This window comes from Ochotona princeps, chromosome 22 (assembly GCF_030435755.1).
Source record: "Ochotona princeps isolate mOchPri1 chromosome 22, mOchPri1.hap1, whole genome shotgun sequence".
In the NCBI taxonomy this organism is placed as follows: domain Eukaryota; kingdom Metazoa; phylum Chordata; class Mammalia; order Lagomorpha; family Ochotonidae; genus Ochotona; species Ochotona princeps.
In genome coordinates, this window is record NC_080853.1 from 20210777 (window position 1) to 20232763 (window position 21987).

The 21987-nt window shown below is 60.1% G+C and overlaps 2 protein-coding genes across 2 annotated transcripts; both read right to left on the reverse strand.

The window, feature by feature from the left end:
* Positions 1-5155: 5155 nt before the first annotated feature.
* SRXN1 (sulfiredoxin 1) lies at positions 5156-7556 on the reverse strand. The gene is made up of 2 exons (XM_058679426.1): positions 7321-7556; positions 5156-5714 (listed from the first exon to the last, which is right to left on the reverse strand). The coding sequence occupies exons 1-2, from the start codon at positions 7528-7530 to the stop codon at positions 5511-5513; spliced, it is 414 nt and encodes a 137-aa protein (XP_058535409.1). The 5' UTR covers positions 7531-7556; the 3' UTR covers positions 5156-5510.
* Positions 7557-11047: 3491 nt separating this feature from the next.
* SCRT2 (scratch family transcriptional repressor 2) lies at positions 11048-21326 on the reverse strand. Its single transcript, XM_058679824.1, has 2 exons — positions 21194-21326; positions 11048-11841 (listed from the first exon to the last, which is right to left on the reverse strand). The coding sequence occupies exons 1-2, from the start codon at positions 21324-21326 to the stop codon at positions 11048-11050; spliced, it is 927 nt and encodes a 308-aa protein (XP_058535807.1).
* Between the last annotated feature and the right edge of the window lie 661 nt (positions 21327-21987).

The following is a 21987-nucleotide window of genomic DNA, read 5'->3' on the forward strand; positions in this document are numbered from 1 at the left end:
AGCACTTCTTTCTGCTTGGGCCTAGCCCAGCAGCTATACCCCTCCCCGATACTGTGCCCACCCCTTCCCACTCCTGCTCAGCAGCCAGAGTGGGACCACATTCCTTCCCTGCTCAGAGTCTTGCTAATTCCTGGCTCACTCAATGGGAAAGCAGAGGGAGTCTCTTGTCCCAGCCCCCACTGCATCTCCAACAAAGCCTTTCCCAGCCTCGTCACCTGCCCTCCATCACCTTCCCACCCCAGGTGTCTCAGACACGCAGCCTCCTCACTTGTCTCTTGCTAACTCACTCTTACTGCTGACAACCACCTCAGGGCTTCCGCCCGGGGCCGTTCCACCTGGCCATGCTTCCCTGACACCCCCATCTTTCTTGCACTTCCAGTGCAGGTCAGTCAGCACCCTGCTCTCACCGGCTGAGACCTTGCCCAGATTCACACGTCCCATCCCTCTTTCTCCTTTGCCTCTTGGAGCGAATTGCTCCAGGAACTCACGGTCTCTCTTTCCTGCACATCACTGGCTGGGGCAATGCAGGTCTCTGTGCCCCCTGCCCGGAGGGGGATGAGGATGGCTGCCCATCCTGCCCAGTCCCTCCGTGGTGCCGACCCCCTCTCTGAGGCTCCACTCCACAGCCCTCACAGGCCCCAGCGAAACTTCCAGAGACAACTCCGTCCTCTCCCTCTACCCCTCCCCTGGCAGGACCCCAGCCACAGCCTCCAGCCCAAGTCCTCCCCAGGAGAGAGCTGTGGGGGCAGACCCACAGCGTTCCCAGGGAAGCCAGAGCCTTGGTTTCCAGGCCGCATCCTCTTCGGCAGGAGTAGGAATAGCCTGTGGGCATGAGCGCACTTGCCCCATTGCATCGTTCCAATGTAGTATGTGTGCTACCAAAGTCCAGCTCTTGCCCCTATTATAGAGACTGGAAAACCGAGGCTGGGTGAGGTGAGCTACACCCCCAGGACAGCTAGAGTACCAGTTACTCCAACATGTCCCTGGTGTACCTGCGGAGGATTAAACCGGCTTGAGGTGGGGGGGGGGGGGGGGGCGGTCACACGATTGGTGGCCCAGGCACCAAGTTCAAAGCCGGCGCCCTGGGAATTTAAAGTGACTTTGTGACAACAGGCACGCTGGAGTTGCTTCCACAGCGGCCGGCGGCGATCAGGGTGGGAGCCCAGGCCGGCAGGCCTGCAGCCCGGGCGCGGACCCGTTGAGGCCCGAGGTGGGGCGCGCAGAGCCCGTGGGCTGGAAGACATTACACGGCTGTCGGCCGGGGGCGTCGCTACGAGTTCCGGAGGGGGTCCCGGCGGCGGCCGGCGCGGCCGAGGGGACGGCCCATCACAAAGCGCGCTTTGTTCTGTGCTGCCCCCCGGGAGCTGGAACCAATGGATTGGCGGCAGCTGGGGTCATCCGTCAGCCAGCGCGGGGGTCAGGCCTGGGGAAGGGGCCGCGAGTCGGGGCGCAGCGGCCGCGGTGTGGGCGGGGGAGGCTGCGCTCATGGGCCTCAGTTTACCGGTGTCTGTGCTGTCCCCCTCTCGGGTAGACTGAGACTCTTGGACCGAAGCCGCCAGGGCTAGGTGGCCACTGTGCTGAGCTGGAGTGAGCAGTGGGCATGGGGGCCCGGACCAGTGGCACAGTGTGTGTGTAGGTCTAGGTCCACTCTCCTGTCCAGCCTGGGAGACCCCTGCTTTACCTTGGGCACCAAGCTCGGCTTGCCCCCACTTGTCTTAACTGAGCCTGGCAGCTGACAGGTGGAGCCCAACCATGTTGGTTGGTTGGAGGTCCTTGGTGGCTGGGCTGGAAGGACCCAGGGAGGTGGGGTCTGAGCCCCCTGGGGTTCAGCCAGAGCCTAGAGCCCCTACAGCTCCCACTTCTGACCCAGTGCCTGGCAAGACACGGGAAGAAGGCCCAAGTATTTGTGCCCCTGTGGCCCCTTGGGAGACCCAGTGGAGTTCCTAGCTGCTGGCTTCGACCTTTGAGGCCACTTGGGGGAATGGACCAGTGGGTAGCAGATGTCTGATATTCTGCCCTTCAAATAAACATCCTAAAAAAAGGAAAACAAACAAACAAACATAAAACAAACCAAGGGGTCGGTGCAATGGCTCAATTGGCTAACCTTTTGCCTACAAGCGCCAGCATCCCATGTGGGCACCAGTTCATGTCCTGGCTGCTCCACTTTACATCCAGCTCCTTGTTTGTGGCCTGGGAAAGCAGCAGAGGAAGATGGTCCAAATCCTTGGAACCCTGCACCCATGTGGGAGACCCAGAAGAAATTCCTGGCTCCTGGCTTCAGATTGGCTCAACTCCATTGTGACCATTTGGGGAGTGAACCAGGGAATGGAAGATCTTTGTCTCTGTCTCTTCTTTCTGTAAAATCTGCCTCTCCAATAAAAATAAACTACCCCCTCCCCACAAAGCCCATCCACCGCTGAGTGCCTTAACTGCTTTGTTCCCAAGACAGGCATTTTATTTTTTTTTTAAAGATTTATTCATTTTATTACAGACAGATATACAGAGAGGAGGAGAGACAGAGAGGAAGATCTTCCGTCCGATGATTCACTCCCCAAGTGAGCCGCAACGGGCCGATGCGCGCCGATCCGAAGCCGGGAACCTGGAACCTCTTCTGGGTCTCCCACGTGGGTGCAGTGTCCCAATGCATTGGGCCGTCCTCAACTGCTTTCCCAGGCCACAAGCAGAGAGTTGGATGGGAAGTGGAGCTGCCGGGATTAGAACCGGCGCCCATATGGGATCCCGGGGCTTTCAAGGCGAGGACTTTAGCCACTAGGCCACACCGCCGGGCCCCAAGACAGGCATTTTAGTATCTGATTCAGGAGAGCTGGGGGCCAGAGCCGTAGAAGCTGTCCCCCCCATCTGTGCGTGCACCTGCAGGGTTTCAGTCACATCTGCCCCTGAAGGAAGAATACAGGTTCCCCGAACCAGGAGGGCACCGAGCAGTCACCAGCCTGGATGAGAGAGGCTGGCAGGGTCACTGCTGGAAACACAGTGGAGAGTAGAGTGGGATGGGGTGGCAGGGGCCCACACACCTCACACGGTCCCCTTGGGAGCTTGGAGCCGTGGGCAGGTGGCAAGCAGCATAAGCCAGACCCGCGTGGACTGCTCCTGACTGGCTCCTGCCAGTAGCAAGAACTGTGGGACAGGGCGAGAGGCTGATGGAAGCCATCAGGAACAGGAAGTCGGGTAAGGAGACAGCAGCAGGGAGAAGACTCCTGGGAAATGAAAATTAAAAAAAAAAAAAAAAAGTTAAGATCCACTGTGGTGAAAGGGATGGAGTCATGGGGTCCTTACATGTGGCCATGGTCTGGGGCCAGTCTCCCAGGGCTGGGGTGCGGTTGGGAAGGGGATGCTCAGGAGAGGCAGGTGGCCCAGCTTGGGGGGAAGGCATCGGAAGTTTTTGAGAGGGGCAACTCCAATGTTGACAGGAAGTCAGCTGTGCCGAGGCTGTGAGTGTGCAAGGTCATAGGGCAACAGGAGATGATGCATGGCCTGATGCTCTAGGCTGCCAGCTAGGTCTCCTGCTCATGCCTGAACCTCTCACCCCCCACCCCAAAGTCTGGGTGAGGAAGGCAGCCCTCAGCCAGTCCCATCCCACAACTGTCGTTCAGCAGGCTAGGGACCCGGGCTTGCCTTAGGGAGGGACATGGAAGCAGCGTCACCTGCTGGCCAAGCGTGAAACTGCAACTCTAACCATTATGGGGCAGCCCACAAGTTTCACTCTGCAAAACCCAGCTCCACTTCCTCCAACGCCAAGCGTGTCCTGTCCCCCAGGTCCCCTAGCACTGCTTGGCTGGGGCCCTTCTGCTCTCATTCTTATTCCAGCCCTGTGTGCACCGGAGGGGAGTTACTCCTGGCCACACAGAGGCACAGCAAGATCGCCATGCTGACAATCTCAGGCCCAGCTTTCAACCCAGACCTATCAGGTGGACTTCGCGCTGTACCTAAGCGGGTCCAAGCATGTTTCCTCTGCTTTGTGGATGGATGAGCGCCGAACTGAAAATGATCAATAGCATCACAGGGAGTGGTCCTTCGACAACGCAACATCCTCACCTGGGTGTCAGAAAACCTGTATGGACCCAAGCCCCTCCCCTCGAAAGCCACATGCCCCTCTGTGTTACTTATGCTTTTATTCTGGAGTTACTTTAGCCTTACAGAAAGGCGGCTGCTAGTACAGTCGCTGTCTCGCTTCACTCTGCCCACCTGGCAGCACCATCTCACATGACTGTGGGTATCTGTCCAACCCCAGAGGCTGGCCTTGGCATAGCATGGCCCACGGCCCCGTCTGCACCTGTCCTCTGCTTCGCCTCTTCTTCCAGGACAGGGTCTCAGTGACTTTAGGCTGGGCAGAGCAGGGAGTACTCTGTGTTTGTGTGTGCATAAGAGAGAGAGAATGAAACAGAGAAGAGCGAGAAGAGCGAGCTCACCCATCTACCTGTCCGAGATGAAAACAGGCACAGAACCAGCACGGTTCTCTCCCCATCAAGAAGTCAGTCTGGTTCCCACCCCTTGATTCTGGGCAACGCTCCAGGACCATAACAACTTAGTGGCAGGGACACATCCTGGACCCAGAAGTCTGGCAGCTCACGTTCCTGGAACCTGCAGGCCGCCTGTGAGTAAGCCAGAGCTGGTCCACTAGGGAGCGGGGCCCAGCAGGAAGAGAATGCGGTCAGGCCAGCCAGCACCTCTACTGTGGGCAGGCACAGGCCTGCTCTCAGCTGCAAGGCTGAGCTCAGCTGGTGCCTGTGGAGGCTGATGCACGGTGTCCCCCACCCCCCACTCTCAGGAAAGGGACCCCAATTTCTGCTTGGGAGTCCCAGGAGATGAGACCTGACCACTCTTCTCAGACCATTTTTGTCCTCTGATGTCTCAACTTTCTCTGCAGCCAGGAAAGCCATGTCAGGGCGATCTGAGCAGATGCACGGGGGACCCAGTGGGACATGGGCCTCTTCCTCACTCATGGACACTTAACTGACATGGCCCTGTCTTCTCCCCTGGTTTCTTCCTGGCACAGATGTGATCCTGGAGACACAGCAGCCACCTTGTGACCAAAAGATAAGAAGCACTGAGGACCAAGTGAGAGAACTGTGAGAGGTGAGCTCCACCTTGCTGAGTGGCTGAGCAGACTTAGCCACCTGTGTCAGGAGTTATGTGATGCAGAGAAACAAGCCTGTTTATTCGTGCCACTGCGGTGAAATGCAGTTGCTGTATGGGCTGTATACAGACAAAGCCTGAAGGACCCCAGGCCTTGGGAATCGGGGTCCAGCAGCTCTCCTTCCCCACAGCACCCCTGTTACAATCGGTCAAGAGGAAGGCCACACACACAAGTTCACGTTCAGAGATGGGAACCCGGCTCCCATCCTGTGCATTGTGGATCCAGGGCCTGGCAGCTCAGCAAAGGGTGTGCCTGGAACCAGACCCTGCCTGCTGTGGGCAGAGGGAGCGATGCCCAGCTCCACCTCCAACAGGGCCCAGTTTATGCGATGCCACTGGCTGCATCCTGGAGGCCGCTACTGCAAGTCCGGCGTGGACGCGCCCAGGTACACACGCAGGTCCGAGAGGGTGGACTTCACCAGTTTGGCTGGGATGGTCTCTCGCCTCAGCTGCTGGTAGGCAGCATAGCGGTGGCAGCCCCCAAAGGAATAGAAGTAGTTGCCGCCCTGGGCCCCCCTGATCCACAGCACGTCGATGGGGGGCACGCTGTCTGGGTCCTCCTGGTGACAAGGAGATATAAGGTGAGCAGGGTGCAGCCACAGGGAGCTCTTGGGGGCACACAGGGCTCTGTCAGCAGTGGATGTTACCCTGGGGGCTCAGCCTTGGCGACAGGGTCCACTCCAGGGAAATGGGCAAAGGCTACAGGTGAGTGACTTTCCTCCCTAAAGACCAGGTTGCCCATGTCTTAGCAGCATCTAGCCTCTGGCCCTGATCTTAACTCGGTCAGGATGAGCCAGGCATAGCCCATACCTTCCTAGGGCTTCGTACTAGAGGGGTATGTGGAACCCACAAATGGATGTGGTCATACAGGTGGCATCACAGACACGGGGGCCCACAAGGCCTGTGCAGAGTGGCCATGAGGTGGACAACCCCTTGGGAAGAGAGACAAGTGGCTGAGTTCAGACAAAGCTCCCAACATGCTATGGCCAAACTCAGCCGCTTGGGAGTTGTGTGGCCTCGGGCGCTGTGCCTCAGTGGTCCCCATCCATACAACGGGATGAAGGCAACAGAGTCACGTTACACAGCTGTGGCACCAAGAGAGTTCAAAGTGCACAGTAGCACCTGCCAGGTGGTGCAAAGGGCCCGGGGCTAAAGATACAGCCAGGGGGAGGCCAGTGGGACTGATACAGGCTCCAAGATGGGGGTTCAATAGAGACCAGAATGGTCAGTGCAAGAGCCCACTGAGCAGTGGGCTGCCCTGATCTGAGAACCTCCTGGGGGTGGTCACTGGGGCACTGGCTGGGGGTGGTGGGGCAGGCAGTTGAGTCCCAAGCAGGGACTCAGCGGACGATACTGGCGTGGCCCACACAGCAGCCAGGACAGAGGGAAGGGAGGCAGGGTGGGGGGCATGAGGGCCGGAGGGTGTGGGCCGGGAGGTTGTTGGGAGCATATGGGGTAGGGCATTAAGTGTGAGAGCAGGAGGAAAGACAACCGGACACACAGAGACACCAGGTCACGTCTGGTGGACATTGGGGCCCCACGGGAAAGGAAGCGACAGCGGGGGAGCCCAGACAGGCAGCTCCAGCAGTGGGAGACAGAAGTGCATGTTCCAGAACGTTCCAGACACGCGGGTCAGCCGTGGAGGTGTCTGCTAGAATTCTGTTGCCCACTCCCAACTTCCCCAGGGTCAGGGGCGAGGGGACAGGATGTCACAGAGACTTGGCTGGCCCCACCTTCATCACTGAGAATCCCCAACCAACTCCCTTGGGGATGGGCTGAACCTTGGTCTCCTCACTTCCTGCACCTGCTGCCTTGACTGGCAAGGCCCACCTCGGATGGAGAGGGCGCCACCGGCCGGACTGCTCAGTACGTGTCCCTCCCAAGGGCCTGACTTTGAACACGCCTTCCCTGCCTCCTCGGCTTCTCACCTGCGAAAAGGTGGGGTGGATAGGGGGACAGCGCCGGAAAGGACTCGGCGGCCATTAAGTGAAGGCTTTTGGCCAATCCTTTCCTTGTTCCAATCAGGCAGCGGAGGCCCAGGGAGGCCCGTGGCCGCTCAAGGTCACACAGCCCAAGCTAAGTACCCCATGGAGCGTAGGCCCCGCTCCCCACCCCACACCCGGGACCCCGTTCCTCGCACCGAGCTGGCCTCCCCCAGGGCCTCACCCGGATCGTGTCCACCAGGCTCTGCACCTTGGCCGGGTCCAGCACGGACGGCAGCGGCCGGATGAGCACGCTGAGCGGCACGTTGTGCACGGCGTCTATGCAGCCCGAATGGATGCTGCTGCCCTGCGCGCCGCCGCTCGGCCCGGGCCCCTCGTGCGCCCCCCGGCCGGCGCCGGCCCTGCCCAGCGCGCCTCCTGCGCGCATTCCCATGGCGCCTCCGCCCCCGCCCCCGCCGCCGCCTTCCCGGCTTTAACTCCGGCCGGGCCGTACCATCCGGAGAACCGGGAGGGGTGGGGCAGCCACGGCGGCGCGCGCTCCTCCCGCGGGCACCACGGCGGTCGGCCGGCGGACCCCGCCTTCACCCTGCGGGACGGCGCGGGGCCTGAGCTCGCGGGGCTGCGGGGCTCGAGCGGCACCCGGAGCGGGCTGTCCGCCGGGGGTACCCCTGCAGCCTCCCCGTGGCTCCGAGTGGGCGCGCCCGGACCCGCTGACTCAGGGTGAGCTTGCAGGTGTTTGCGCGGGAGAGGCGCGGGTGACGCGCGCTCGGGGTGACTCAGGCCCGCGCGCACGGGGCGGGGAAGGGGCCGCGGCCCGGCTTGCCGAGCGAGGATGACTTGGCTGCTGCCGCACAGCTTGAGGGCGTGCCCGGCAGACGGCCTTCGGATCTGTTGTGAGCGCGTTGCTTGGGTTAGTACCTCACAGAGCCCTCACACGACCCCACAAGGTAGGCAGGATCCCTGTTCCCATTTCACAGAAGAGGAAACTGAGGCAAGGGCAGGTATCAGCGACTCTCCCCTGCTCCCCACTCAACCGGGGGCCAGAGTGGCTCAGCCAAGGCTTCATGCCCAGACAGGCTCGCTCTGAAGCCCTTCTGTACCCCACTGCCAGCCACCCAGGCTCAGCACCAGTGTCCGTCCCTGGGAACTTTCTGGAGCTGGGCCCTTGTGTGACTTTCGTTACTGACACTCTTAAAAAAAAAGTCTTTATTGTTTGTATTTATTTGAAAAGCAGAGGGAGATCTACCTGATGGTTCACTTCCCAAATGCCCATAACAGCCAGGACTGGGCCAAGCTGAAGCCAGGTGTTCTGTGTGGGTGGCAGGGACCCCAGGCCCCAAGCGGGTCACCTGCAGCTTCCTGCTGTGTGCGGTAGCTGGAAGCTGGACTTGGAAGCAGAGCTGGGGCTGGAGTGTAGGTGGAGGATCCCTGCCCTCTGGGCCCCAAACCTCCCTCCGCTGGTTGTGGAAGGAGGTGGAGCAGCCTCCGGGGGTACTCTGGCACTCTGGGCTTCCTGGCATCCGCCTGGCTGATGGAAGGCCACCGACCCGTCTTACATCCTTTCTCCCTTGGCTCTGGTGAAACACAAGGGAGTGCAGGCCGTAGGAGTGTGACGGGAACCAAGTCAGACTTTGTTTCAGGAAGTAGCGCAGCCACCCCCAGCTCTGCCTGGAGTTAGTGTTACAGGAAGTAAGAAGGACAGGGTGATGGGATTTTGGAGGAGGAAAAAAAAAAAAAAAAACATGGAGACTTGACCCCAGTCTCTCCTCATGATAGACCCAGTGGCGCTGCTACTCCCAGTGTGTTCCCAGAACTGCCTCAAGTTGAAATAGCTTGAACACTAAGATTTGTCTTTTCACATCCAAGACTGGTGAAGAGAGTAGTGGGCAGCGTTGGTCGACCTGCTTCACGGGGCTTGAAGGTGGTACAGATTCTTCTTAATGAATGTCTTGAGGCAGCTGGACTCATTCACTTAGGTTATTACTTTGGTTCTTGAACCCTTACATGAGGAATGTTTGGGATTGGGGGTGCCTGGGAGGGGGTTGTTCGGGCCGCAGAGGGGGTGGGGCGAACGGAAGAGACTCCCTGCTGATGCTCAGGTGCTTGCTCCTTCTTCCTCCCGCATCACAAGGTCTGGAGGCGCTGGTGAGTGGCAAAAGTCCCTTTAATATCCCTGAATTGCGTTACAAGTAATACTGCTGAGAGTGGGGGAGGGCTGGGAGGAAGGCGAGTCCGGGGAGGGAGGGGGGAGCGCCAAGCGCTCATACAAAATATGGCCATAAGGCTTAGCATGCATGGAAAATTATTGCTGTCAGAAGTTCCTATTTACAGAGTCAACACTCTCCGTAATTGCTTCTGCAAGCCCTCTCGCTCCCACCGTCCCTACGCGCGAAGGACCACCTGCTCAACCCCACCCCCAGCCGGCCCTGGGGGCGTGCCCCTGCCACCTGCGCTGTGGGTAGGGCGGAGGAGGGTGGGAGGAATCATGGACTCCTGCCTTCTCCTCACCCCGTGCGGGCTGGGGGCAGAGCGGCGTGGGCAGAGGCGTGTGCTTAGAGCAGATGTGTGCTTTCTTCCTGGCCCGGGCATGCAAAAGCACGGCTGCGGCGGAGGAGGTAGAGGCGGCCGAAGGGCGGGTGGCTGGCGGACCCTACCCCTCTGCCCGGGACAGTTGCATAGACGTGGCCGGGAGAGGGCGCTCCTCCCGGGGAGCGGGCCAGAGGCCCCAGTGGAGTCCGGGGCTCAGTCGGTCCCTGGAATCGGGGGTTCTGAACTAGAGGAATAAACAAGCAACAAACGAGGAGACTCCCCTTCTCCCCACTCCCTGGAGCCAAGCGCAGAGCTCAGGAGGGTGGGGACCTGCCCAGACAGGACCTCCTGATGTCGCCCCACCCCCACCCCCGTTCTGGAGCCCCCTTCCTTAGCCAGGCTCCGGGCAGGGGGTTCCCCTGAGACCCGAGACGGTTTGTGTGTGTGTGTATGGGGGTGATTGGAGCAGTCTTCCAAGGCCTGTGTCCCTCTCCTTGCCTGCCTCCATGACTGCCCAGTCCGGCTGGGCAAGCCAGTCTGTCTCTGGGGAGGAGGGGGGGGGTTAGGCCAAGCGATTAAATAGAATCATAAATAAATAAATAAATAAATACACCAATAAATAACTAGAGGGGTCCGGGAATGGGGTCAGGGGTGCGGCGGGCACTAGGGAGGGCCACGTGGAGTGTGGGTGGAGGGGTGGAGTGCGCCAAGAATGGGGGAGGAGGGGTTCCGTGAGGGGCGCCGCCCCAAGCCCACTGTCTGTTAGGGAGACTCTGGTGGTGGGGATAGGGAGGGGATCTGAGACAGCAAGGGCTGTCGCGTGGAAGTGCACGCCTGCACCTATGAATGCATCTGCCTGTGTGCTCGCGCGCATGTGTGTAGGAGGTGAGGGAATGTGAGTGTCCAAGACTGGACTCGCCACAGGCACACAGGGTGCGCATCCAGCAGAGGCCAGGATGGGTCGTAGTCTGAGGGCTGCCAGGCCTGTGTCGGTGTGCGTGCGAGGGAGACTGAGGCAGGCCTGGGAGTCAGGCGGTTAGATCTGAGCTCAGACCTAGCGCTCTTCCTAGAGGAACAGTGATGGGGAGACTAGGCTCGGAAGCCAAAGGAACAGTAGGGTAGGTATGCGTGCGTGTGTGAAAGAACTCCCTGGTTCCGGGGCTCGAAGGAGGTGCAGATCTGGTGCCTGAGTTGGGAGTCTTGAAGGCGTCGTGGGTGGGGGTCAAGGTCTGAGGGGCGGCCGGAAAGGACAGGTGGGGCAGCCGGTGCCAGAGTGAGATGGGGCAGGAGAGCTGGGTAGGGATAGGGGTCCCTACGAGGGGGAACGCGGGCAGAGGACTGCAGCTGGGGTTGGAAAGGACGCTGCGGGGTGCAGGTGGCCAGGCGCCGGTGAGGCCCCTGGTGAGCGAAGTTCCGGGCGCTCAGCTGGCCGCGCCGGTGGGGGGTGGCGGGGGCGGCTCGGCGCCCTTGACGCAGGCCGCCTCGCAGTGCTTGTGGAGGTAGGACTTGAGCGCGAAACTCTTGTCGCACTGGCGGCAGCGGTAGTGCTTGAAGGCCGAGTGCGTCTGCATGTGGGCGCGCAGGTTGGAGCGGTCGGCGAAAGCCTTGCCGCAGTGCGCGCAGCCGAACGGCTTCTCGCCCGTATGCGAGCGCATGTGGCCCTGCAGTAGCCAGGGCCGCGAGAAGGCCTTGCCGCACACGCCGCACTTGTGGCGCAGGTTGTGCGTGAGCACGTGCATGGCGAGCGCGGGCATGGACACGTACGCTTTGCCGCACGTCGGGCACTTGCGCGCTAGCTGGCTGTCCAGGCTGCGGTGCGTCTGCTTGTGGCGGCTCAGGTTCGACGACGTGGCATACGTCTTACCGCACTCAGCGCACGCGTGCCGGTGCCCACCGCCCGCCGGCGCCCCCGCGCGCCCCGCACGCCCCCCGCCGCCGCCGCCCCCATGACCCGCGCCGCCCCCGTCCCCGCCGCCCCCGCCCCGGCGTCGCCGCGAGCGCCCGTCTGAGATGAAGAAGGCGTCCATGGAGTAGCTGTCGGTCACTGCAGCCTCCCCGCGGAAGTAGCGCGCCGACAGGCTCGACTGCGGACTCTCGGGGTCGCTGTACTCTTCCTGCGTCGCTGATGGGTAGGCAGGCTCGGCCGGTGCCAACTCCAGGCCCGGCTTCTGGTCGGCATCATAGCTGCTCGGTGGCAGGCAGTGCGGGACGTAACCTGGAGGGAGCGAGACAAGTGCGAAGAGGGTTTCAGCAGGTGCCCTGGAGTGGTTCCTGTTCCCTCCCGTCCCGTCCCGTCCCTGTGGCCGCTCTTAAGAGAGGCTGTTCCCAGTGTCATCAGGCCTGCATCTCAGCTCTCAGAGTCATCCGTGGTGCACACGCGTGCGGGCGCATTGCTGATGGCTTGCTCTTACTCTGAGCTTTCATTGCACAGGACCGCGCCGTGAAGGTCTTACGATTGTATCTACTTCGCAGGCAGAGAAAGAGAGGCAAGGTCACAGCTGCCAAGGGGTGGGGTCCCCGTAAGGTTCAGACCTTGGCTGTCTGAGTGAAAGGTGCCTGCCTTTCCTAACAGTGCTCTGCCCCTCCCAACAGGGAGCTTCAGAAACCTCTAGTTGTTCCCCTGTGTGGAATGGAGCTTTTCATTGTACCACCACCATCCCGCCCCAACGTGGCTGGAAGGACTGGGTGCAGCGAAAACCACAGTTACTGGATGCAGACAGACCCTGCCTCTGCCTTAGGCATGAGAGCTCGGCATCACCCCCACCCCACCCCATTTCACCAAGGGAGTGAGGAGCATAGAGTAGCTACAGTACAAAGGCACTGGTTACACTTTGCACTTGCTGGAGAAACTGACTTTGCTGAAACTTACTATATTGTCTGCCTCTGCCTTGAGGACTTTTGGGCCAGCTGGATGTGTCAGGCAGATGCCTGGCTCAGGGCAGGCGTGTGATGCATGCTTGTCACCTGAAGGAATCCCGGGCTCGGCAGACCCACCTCCCGGCATGGCTGAAGGGGTCAGGTGAGTGGCAGGTAATGGGAACTTCAGAAGGGCCCCCCTTGCCGTTGCTCCCCGAGTCCCTGGTGAGCATTTAGCTTTTCTCCGTTTTTCACTTGTTTGGAGCTGGACTGTCTAGGGATTGAGTGACTGACTGGTGGGTGGGCAGGCTGGAGCTCTCCCAGGGGGTTCCAGGGGCCACCCCAATGTGTCTCTGCCTCTTAGAGCCCAGTCTGCCCCCTCCTTGCACGTGCACAGGTGGGAAGACACCTGTGAGCCAGACAGGCTTCCAGGAGACCGAGCTCCTTTCTTTCTTCCCACAGCCCCCTCACCTGGCATCTGGGACCGTCTCAGGGTGGTGTCTGTCTCCCAGCCCTGCAGGCAGGGCTTACCCTGACCTTTTCCTCTGGCCCTGCAGCCCAGCTGGCACAGGGCTCTGTGGACACAGAAGTGACTGAGAAGGGACGGGGCAGGGTGGCATTGGAGGACTCGGGAGGAAGCAGCTCTGTGGTCAGGTGGGGGAAGGACAGGGAACAGTGGCAGTTTTTTTCAAGGGGTCTGGGGGGGGCAGACTGTTAGCCCCCCATTCCTGCCTTCCCATGTGCCCTCGGTCAGCAGCCTCCCCAGCTTCCCACCCCATGCCTAGCTTGGTTCTCCTGTGTCAGCATGATCAGAGTGAGTGGGGCACCTCCCCTGGGCTCCGCCCAGACCCCTCCTCCTGTGTTCGCTCCTGTTGTAAGGATGGTGATTGCTGGCATTGACCATGCGCTCCCTGCGCGCCAGGCTCAGGCCTGAGGCCGTCACCGCCTCCCTCTCCCTGAATCCCTACTCTCTTCCTGCAGGTGCACCAGAGGTGGGGGGCATTTGCCAGACAGGTCTGTTCATCTCTCCCCACATGTTCCACCCCCTTTGGGAGGGTCCCCAGTGGCAAGGATTTGTCCAGCCAGCCTCAGTCCCCAGCAGTGGGGCTGGTGGGGTCGGCTGGAGGCAGGTCCTTTCCAGCTGGGGCTTGGGCCAGGGAGTAAGAAGGACAGTTTGATTCCCTGACAGGGATGGAGTCCAGCTGGGTGACCTTGGCCAAGTCATACACCTGCCCATGCCTTGAGTCTATTCTCTGGAGGTGGAAATTGGAGGGGTGGCTGGCTGGCATGGGGCCCGTTGTTAGGTAGAAGGATGGCTAACTTGTTAAGCAGTGCCACCGGGTTGAATTTGATTTCACCATTTATAGCTGTGAGACCTTGGACACATGCTGGGCCTTCCTTGTGCTTCCGCAGTGACAAGCCCTCCAGGGAGCTGGGTGCAACCACCAGAACCTGCCCCTATGAATGGGACTCAAAGGTTGGTCCCATACGACAGAAGGAGAAGCCAGGGCAGCGAGGGAACAGGCATAAGGTTGCCCAGGGAGGAAACCAAAACTAAGATCCTCACCTAGTGGCCTGGCATGCTAATCCTGCAGTGTGGGCTGGCTGCTAGGAGGAACACCAGTATCCTCAGGTGGGTTTCGGTGCCGCAGTTTTGTTTGCATCCACCCGGACTTAACCTGTGGCTTCTCTCCTGGGCTTCTCGTCCTCACCCAGGATGTGCTGATGCAAAACGCTGGTACGGGGAACTGGATGCTGTGCTCTGGCGCCCTCTGCTGGTGGCCCGAAGCATTGCCGTGCTTTTCTCCTGTGCCTGGGAGCTCCTTAAGCTGAAGTAGGGGTGCCACAAAGGCTTTGCGGCTGGCTGATGTGGGACTGCCTTCAGGACAGGAATAGGGAGGCCCGGATCTGATGCCCGGTGGATGGTGGATTTGCACCTGCTGAGAGCATCCTAGCAAAGGTGGTGTGGTTGTGTGAGGAGAAGCCGCCCTGGCTTGCTTTGGGACCTTGGCCAGCTTGCTTAGTCTGTCTGAGCCCAGGCTGCAGAAGGACTGACTGGGGTGCTGGAGAGACCCCCGAGGGGGCATTGCAGCCCCTTCCTGTTCTTCTCAGCTGCACAATAGGATGGAGTGACTGAAGGCATGCCAAGTGCCTAGCGTGATGCTTGGCGCACGATGCTGGTGGTGCTGGCAGGGATGTTTTTCCTGGCGGTGCCCTCTTCCTCTCGCAAAGTGGAAGGAGATGCAGGGGTATTTCAGCTGCTGGTGACCTTGGGTGGCCTCCCTCAGCTCTCTGGGTCCCCACTACGCTCTAACCCTGTGTGTGGAACCCAGACTTGGGGGTCTGGGGGGCCTTCCCCTGCCTCCAGGGTGACCGTGAAAGGCTGGGCTGCTTGTATCCGCAGAATGGAATCTGAATTTTTGGTTGGGTCTTGGCAGAAGCACAGGCGAGTGGGATCCCCCCCCCCCCCCACCTAACTAGGGCAGAGACCAGGCTTCTTGCAGACCCTTGCATGCATGCCCCAAGGTATGTGACCTTGGGCAAGTCACACAACCTCTCTGGGCTCAGCTCTCCTGTTTTTGGAGTGGGGAGCAGAGCTGCCCATTCTGTAGGGCCCTGGGGAGGGCCAAAAACTGCTTTGGAGGTGCGGGCATGTCTCATGTGAGCTGGGGTCTTGGCCAGCTGCTGGCTCCTGAGATGGGAGGGTATGTGGTTCTGGCACGAACTCCAGCTCTCACAGAAGCCCTGAGAAGGGAGAGGGCTTGCCTGAGGTCACCAGAGGGCAAGTCAGCTTTGAACTCGCCTGAAACTTGAGTTTTTGCCCAAGGACTAGAGAGGGGCTATGAGCTATAGGGAGTTTGGGGGTGGGTCTCCTTATATAACGCTGCCCTCTTGGCCCAGGACTCCTTGGATAGTCAGGTGTTGGGGAAAAGAGAAGCTACTGCTCTCCCCAACACTCCAGCCCGTGCACATCCTTACAGATAATGCTGCACTTAGTAAGTGCTCACTGTGTGCCAGGCACCCTCCTGAGGGCATTAAGCGCATTAGCTGTCGTGCAAGGTCCTTGCCTCCCATATCCTGGATCCCATATCCCGAAAGCCCAGGGTGGGGCCACCTGCCCCCCTGACTCAGGTCACACAGCCAACTCTGCCAGGAGCTGGTTTTTGGAGCTATGGAGCCAGTGTAGACTCCCCAGGGTATCTACAGCCTTCAGGGAGTGCCCAGGCCTTGCCCAGAGGTGGGCAGCCAAAGAGAAGAGCCCAGCGGTGGACTGGATTCCCAGACAGCCTTGTGTGCTGAGGAGGGCTGGGTCTTGCTGGGCCGTAGAGGCCGCAGGGGCTGCGGCATGGGTCTATTTAGAGCGGCTGCTTGCTGTGCCAGGGCCTCGGGCTTTGGGCCTCGGGCCTCGGCCCCAGCCAGCTGAGCGGAAAGCCAGGGCTGCCAGCAGCCAAGTAGGATAAAAATAGTTTCTCCTGTCTGTTCGCAGATCTGGGCAAAGGGGCTGCCTACCTCCCCCTCCCCTTATTACAGCATCTTTGTTAGCAGTTCCCTGGGCACTGGACCAGAAATGACACCCACCTCCTCCCACAGCCTGGCAGCTGGTGCCTCTGCCCGCGCGGGGGGTATCCCTCAGTCCATGTGAATAGAGGACAGCATGAAGTCTGGCCTCACATAACCAGAGCTCAAGGGCATGGGACTGATGCCCACTGACCCGGGCTTAGAGAGCTTCTAGAACATTCCAAAGCCACCCCCCCCAACACCTCCTGGAATTCCCCATGTAATGGTCTTTCCTGACTATGACCCAATTCCTGTGGCCCACAGGGAGGTCCACAGCTCTGTAGGAATCAATAAAAGGCTTTTGAAGGAGGGGAGGGTGGTGCTGTGAGCGAGCCACTCAGCGCCTGTGATGGCCCAACCCCAACTGGTGCAGACAGTCTGCTTTTGGGGGCAGCCCCCTACCTCCTCTCCCAGTCTCCTGTTGCCTGCAAGAAACATGCAGCCAGAGAACCCGTTCCAAGCCTCTGTCTGCCCAAAGACTGGCCGCGACCACTACGCTATGCTCCAGGGGTGGAGGCCATAGCCGGGCAGGTGGCCCAAGGCCTGGGGACCTCATGGCTGTCAGCAGTGGCTCATTCTTGTGCTCCTTGGCATATGTGTGTGGAAGAAGCACCCAGCAGAGCCCGCTGCTCTGTTCTGTGCTTCCTGGCAAGGCTTGGGTACCCTGATTCTGCTTTGCCCTTGCCAGCTAGAGCTGGCCCTCCTCCCCTGCCCTCGCTGCCCTCTGTCTGCTGTGTGTCTGTGGGGGAGGCCTGCAAGCCTTTGGGTGCATACATTGCTGCCTGGCCCAAGCACCTTGATCTGCCCCCAGGAAGCATAGAAGGATGCTACCTTCCTGCGGCCCCAGGTGTTAGGGGAACCGTAGACTCCCATATGCCAGATCCCCTGGGGGTCTCCTCATCACACATGCCCCTGAGCCCTGTGAATTCATGCCAAAGCTGGATAAGCTGGTCCCATGGAGGTCTGGGAAGAAACAGATCCTGCCCAACTGCTTGAGTTCACACCAGAGGAACTGAAGCTGGGTCGAGACCCAGCAAAAAGTTTGTGATGGGACTGGGCTTGCATGGGCTGGAAATTAGACATGGTTCTTGGATGTTGATTCAACACACCTGCGCTTAAGACATTGAAACTTGATCCTGGGACCATCATTGTGGTGTAAAATGCCTGCAATGCCAGCATCCTATATGGAAAACGGTTTGAGTCCCAGCTGCTCAACTTCCCATCCAGCTCCCTGCTTGTGGCCTGGGAAAGCAGTCGAGGATAGCACAAAGCCTTGGAACCTTGAACCCACGTGGGAGACTCAAAAGAAGCTCCTGGCTCCTGGCTTCAGCCTGACCCAGTCCTGGTCGTTGCAGCCACTTAGGGAGTGAACCAGCGGATAGAAAATCAAGCTCTCTTTCTTCTTTCTGTAACTCTGCCTTTGAAATAAATAAAATAAGTCTTTAAAAAAAAAAAGATCTGAACTTGGATTTGGCCTGGACCTTGACCTTAAGCATGGTCCTAGACCTGAAGTTACCCCTAGACATTGGACCTGGACTGGCTGTTGAACCTATACTCTGACCCTCTGGCAGGTCTTTCACTTGGACCTTGGGTCTAGACGAGGTCTAAGATGCAGAAGGGCCTGCTGTGTGACCTTGGAAACCTCGCTAGCTGTCTCTGGGCTCCTTCTGCTGAGGGTTGGTACAGCAGCCCTTTTGCATCACTGCTTCTCAAGATGGACCTTGGGGAGGCGCAGAGTGGAAGACTTGCAGCAGCTGGGGCCACTTGGCCTGGCCCGGAGCGACCAGCTGGTGCCATCAGAGGGAGTGAGAGGAAGTGGGCGCTAGTGTAATGTGGTCAACAAGCTGAGCCCTGGCGAGAAGTGGGAGTTCGTCCTCAGGCGGCTGGCGGGGCTGCTGTGGCTGCGCAGGGCAGACAGCTGTGTTATTGGATTGGCATTGATCCCTCCCATGCCTGGGTCATAGACGCTCTGAGAGAGTATGTGGGTAGCACACGGGCCAGAGGGAGGGGGTCCTAGCATCTGGCTGAAGTTCAGAGTGAAGTGGGAGAGGCAGTGGACCCTCCAGAAGATGTTCTTGGCAGAGGGCCCCGAGAGCACCAATGTGCACATGAACCAGCAGCTGTCATTCCTGGGATGGCTGAGTCCCCGCGTGCCCTCAGCATGGGGACCTGTGGTCGTGAGGGATGGGCTTGGTGGCTTGGCCAACAGATCTGGGGGACTTTGCTTTTAAGGGCTCCCTTCCCTATTCAGGGGTTCTTGGATTTGGGGTTGCCTGGAGCCAGACACATCCTGCTGCACCTTCTGCCTGTCTGGGGAGGCTGAACAGGAAGGAAGCAGAGGCAAAAAACAGTGTGTGTGTGTGTGTGTGTGTGCGTGTGTGTGCACGCGTGTGTGCGTGCGTGCGCATGTGTGCGTGTGCGTGCGTGCATGTGCGTGTGTGTGTGTGCGTGCGCGCGCACACGTGCGTGGGCGCGAATGTCTGTGTCCTCCAGGAATACCCCAGCTTTTCTGCAGCAGGGGGACCCCCTCTTTCATTTAGGGTCCCCCATCTTCAATCATGAGCTTTCGTTCTGCCAAGGTTCCCTCCCCACACCTCCGTTCTCCACCCGCATCAGCCTCAGCCTGACCCTGCAGCCAGAGCTGCAGGAATGGCTTGTAAGAGGATCTTTCTAATAACTGGAACTCTCTCCAGCCCCAGGCCCTCCCTCCACTCCTCCCTCTCCTTGTCTCCCCCCCCTTTCTCCTTGTTTACCCAGCACACTCACACACGCTGGGAGGCAAAAACGTCAGCTCAGCAATTTTTCGCACTTCCCTCAAACGCTCAGCAAGGTTATTTCCGGCAGAGTGCAGACAACGGACACCAGGAGCCTGGCTCTTCGAGGAGCGCCCCCCCCCCGCCACTCCAGTACCCCCTTCACTGGCACTTGCAGGAAGGGAGTCCTCCCTGCCTGTTCCAGCCACACCCAGAGGATGGACAGGTCACTGCATACAGGCCAGGGCAGCCTGTGTTTCCTACTCATACCTAGGCACACAGGGTCACTCCCCTACCTAGCTCCCCATTCCCGGCCCTGATGGTGTCATGTGGACACTGAGGGTGGCTGGGACAGGGTGCCCATGCTCACTGCAGGTCAGCCCGCAGAGACTGCACTGCAGCCAAGTGCCCTGGGAGCTGTGTGCTCGTGGTGTCCCAAGGCAATCCTTACCATAGCCACTTCACATCAGACCCCTAAGCCACACATCCCTCAAGCCTGCCTCACCACACTTGACCTTCACAGAAGCTGAGCTGGTCCAAGTTAGGAAGATGCTTAGTTCATGGCATCCTTGGAGGCTGAAGACCAGAGCAGGGAAGACACTTGCCCAAGGTCACCGAACAAGTTGGCCACATGGAGCTCAGGCCTCCTGTGTCCCAGGCCGGGCAACCAGCTGGCCATGAGGACTCCCCAGAGGCCAGAGTGGGACGGGAGCCCTGTGGGGCTAGGGACAAAGTCCTAAGGTGTCAGACCCCTCTGGGAACTCCACAGGACATCCCTATTGTCCCCACCCTATTGGCCACCATTCACTCTGGGGCTCCTTTCAACGTCTTTTTTTTTTGGACTGAATTCAAAGCAAGACATTCTCTTGCCTGCCTCCCCGAAGAGCCGCCTGCAGTTTGGGCTGTGCATGGGGAACTCTCTGGCTTGCCTCAGCGCCAGTCCGAGGACACGACCAGAGAGGGGCTGCAGAGAGCAGGCACCCTGTACCTTGCGTCAGTCTCCTGCTGGACCCCTACCCCTCGGCTCACAGCAAAGTCCCCTTCCTCCCAGCTCCTGGCACACACTCCGCAGCCCTGGCATGCTCCAAGATCCACCCCTGGCTCTGCTAGCCCTCAGCCCAGCCCCATCTGTGGCCCCAAGGCAGCACCAGGGTCAAGACCAGAGGGCAGTGGGATGCAGAGATGTATGGGCAGAGAAGCAGGTTTTCTGCCAGGGATGGGAAGAGGGGGTCTGGGAAAGGCCCGGGGCTGGGAGGGCTGAGGGGCTGTGGCTGGATGCCTTCTAGCTCCCCAACTTCTTTGACCTTGATGAGGTCAGACAGCCTTTTGCCCAGCACCCTCTCTTTGCCTGGCTTGGCAGAGTGATGGAATGCAGCCAGTGCTTGGAAATCCCTGAGAGGGAGCCCCCACCCTCCTGGGCTCCCCTCCTCCTCCCACCCACAGGTCCTCAGTCCTTTCTGCACTGTTCTCTCCCCAAAGTTGCTGCCACATGTGATGCTGGGGTTATCTCCCTACCAGAGAGCACCTTCCTTGCCCCTCTGGCTGTTCTGGGGACCCTCCAAAAAGAGCCCTGGGGTGACCCTCTTTGCTCCAGGAATCATCCCCTTCTGGGTCTGAACAATCTATCCTGTCCCTAACAACAAGAACTTGCTCTGAGAAGGAGGGTTGGATGTGGGGGGGGATCACAAGGATCCACAGGGCTGGTCTTGGAGAGGGTGGATATAGAGGGAAGGCCAGGAAATCGGGAACTACTTTGGGGAAAACCCTTCCTAGGAACCCCAGCTTCCTGGCAATCCCAAGGACAGGCCTGGCCCTTGGCAGGCATGCAGAGAGGGTAACAAAAGAGTTGTTGGGCCGGGGGATTTCCTGGAACACTAGCCTGGCTGCCCCATGAGAGCAGGTTTAAAGGAAGGCTGGTGAGCCACCCCCTCACCAAAGAAAAAACTCCAGGGAGGCCACCTCTCTAATCCCAGAGACTCCTTACCGACCCCACCCCCACAGCAGCGGCTTCTTCACCCTCGCCCCCTCCCAGCCCCCCGCAAAGCATCGGGAAGAGGTGCCCTCTCCTAGCGGGCCCCAAGGACTCCCTAACACTGGCCCCTCCCAAGCCCCCTCTCTGTTCTCGCCTCGACCCTACACTCTAACCCCGTCCTAGGGCCACAACTTTCCAAGAGTCGGCTGGCACGAGGCCGCGGGATGGGCTGACCCGGCGACTTCCCCTTTGTAGGACCCAGCCCCTGCCCCGCCCGACCGGCCCTTGGGGCGGGCAGGCACACACCGCCCAGCGGTCTCCTCCCTGAGTTCCCTGCCGCGCGCACCCCTCCCCAGGCTCAAGTTGGGGAGGGCCAAGCTCCCCTTGCCTCTCCCCACTCACCCCGCACCCCATCGGGTCCCACTCACCGTTGTCCCCAGGAGAGCCCCTGGCGCCGGGGAGCACGTAGGCAGTCTCCAAGGGGTGGTAGGTGGGGGCCGGCACCCCGCTGCACTGGAAGGTGTCCCCTTTGATCTTCTTCACCAAGAAGGAGCGCGGCATGATGCGACTGGCGGGGGGCTCGGCGGGGGCACTTGCGTGGGGCCCCGTGGGGGGTGGCGGCCAGCGGGCGCGATTGGCTGTCCGCGCGGGCTTTCAGCACTGGACAGCTCCCAGCGGGCGGGCTGGCGGCTGGGCGGGTGGCCTCACGGAGCGGGCCTCGGCGGCGGCGGCGACCCCCGCTTGGGCTCCGGCTCGGGCTCCGGCTCGGGCTCCGGCTCGGGCGCGGGCGCCGGCTTGGGCTTGGCGGCAGCAGCGCGCAGACAGGCGATCGGAGGAGCTGCGCTCAGCACTCCGGCTGCCGGCTTTATATGGGACGCAGGCTGGAGATCAGGTGGTCCCCTAGCAATGGAACTGTTCGGCGCTCTAATCCATCAAATGTCCCCCAGGACAATCGCTGCGCACACGTTCCCCTGAACCGGCGGCGGTGGGGGCAGGCCAGGCGCAGGGAGCAGCGGGCAGGCAGGAGGCGAGAAAGGAGCAGAGATAGAGATGGAGAAAGGGGAGTGTGTGTGTGTGTGTGTGTGTGTGTGTGAGAGAGAGAGAGAGAGAGAGAGAGAGAGAACGAGCGCGAGACGCGGAGAGAGGTGGAAATAGAAGCAGAGAGACCAAGCTAAGGACAAAAAAGACACAAGAGAGAAACAGAGAAAAGAGAGACGGAGAG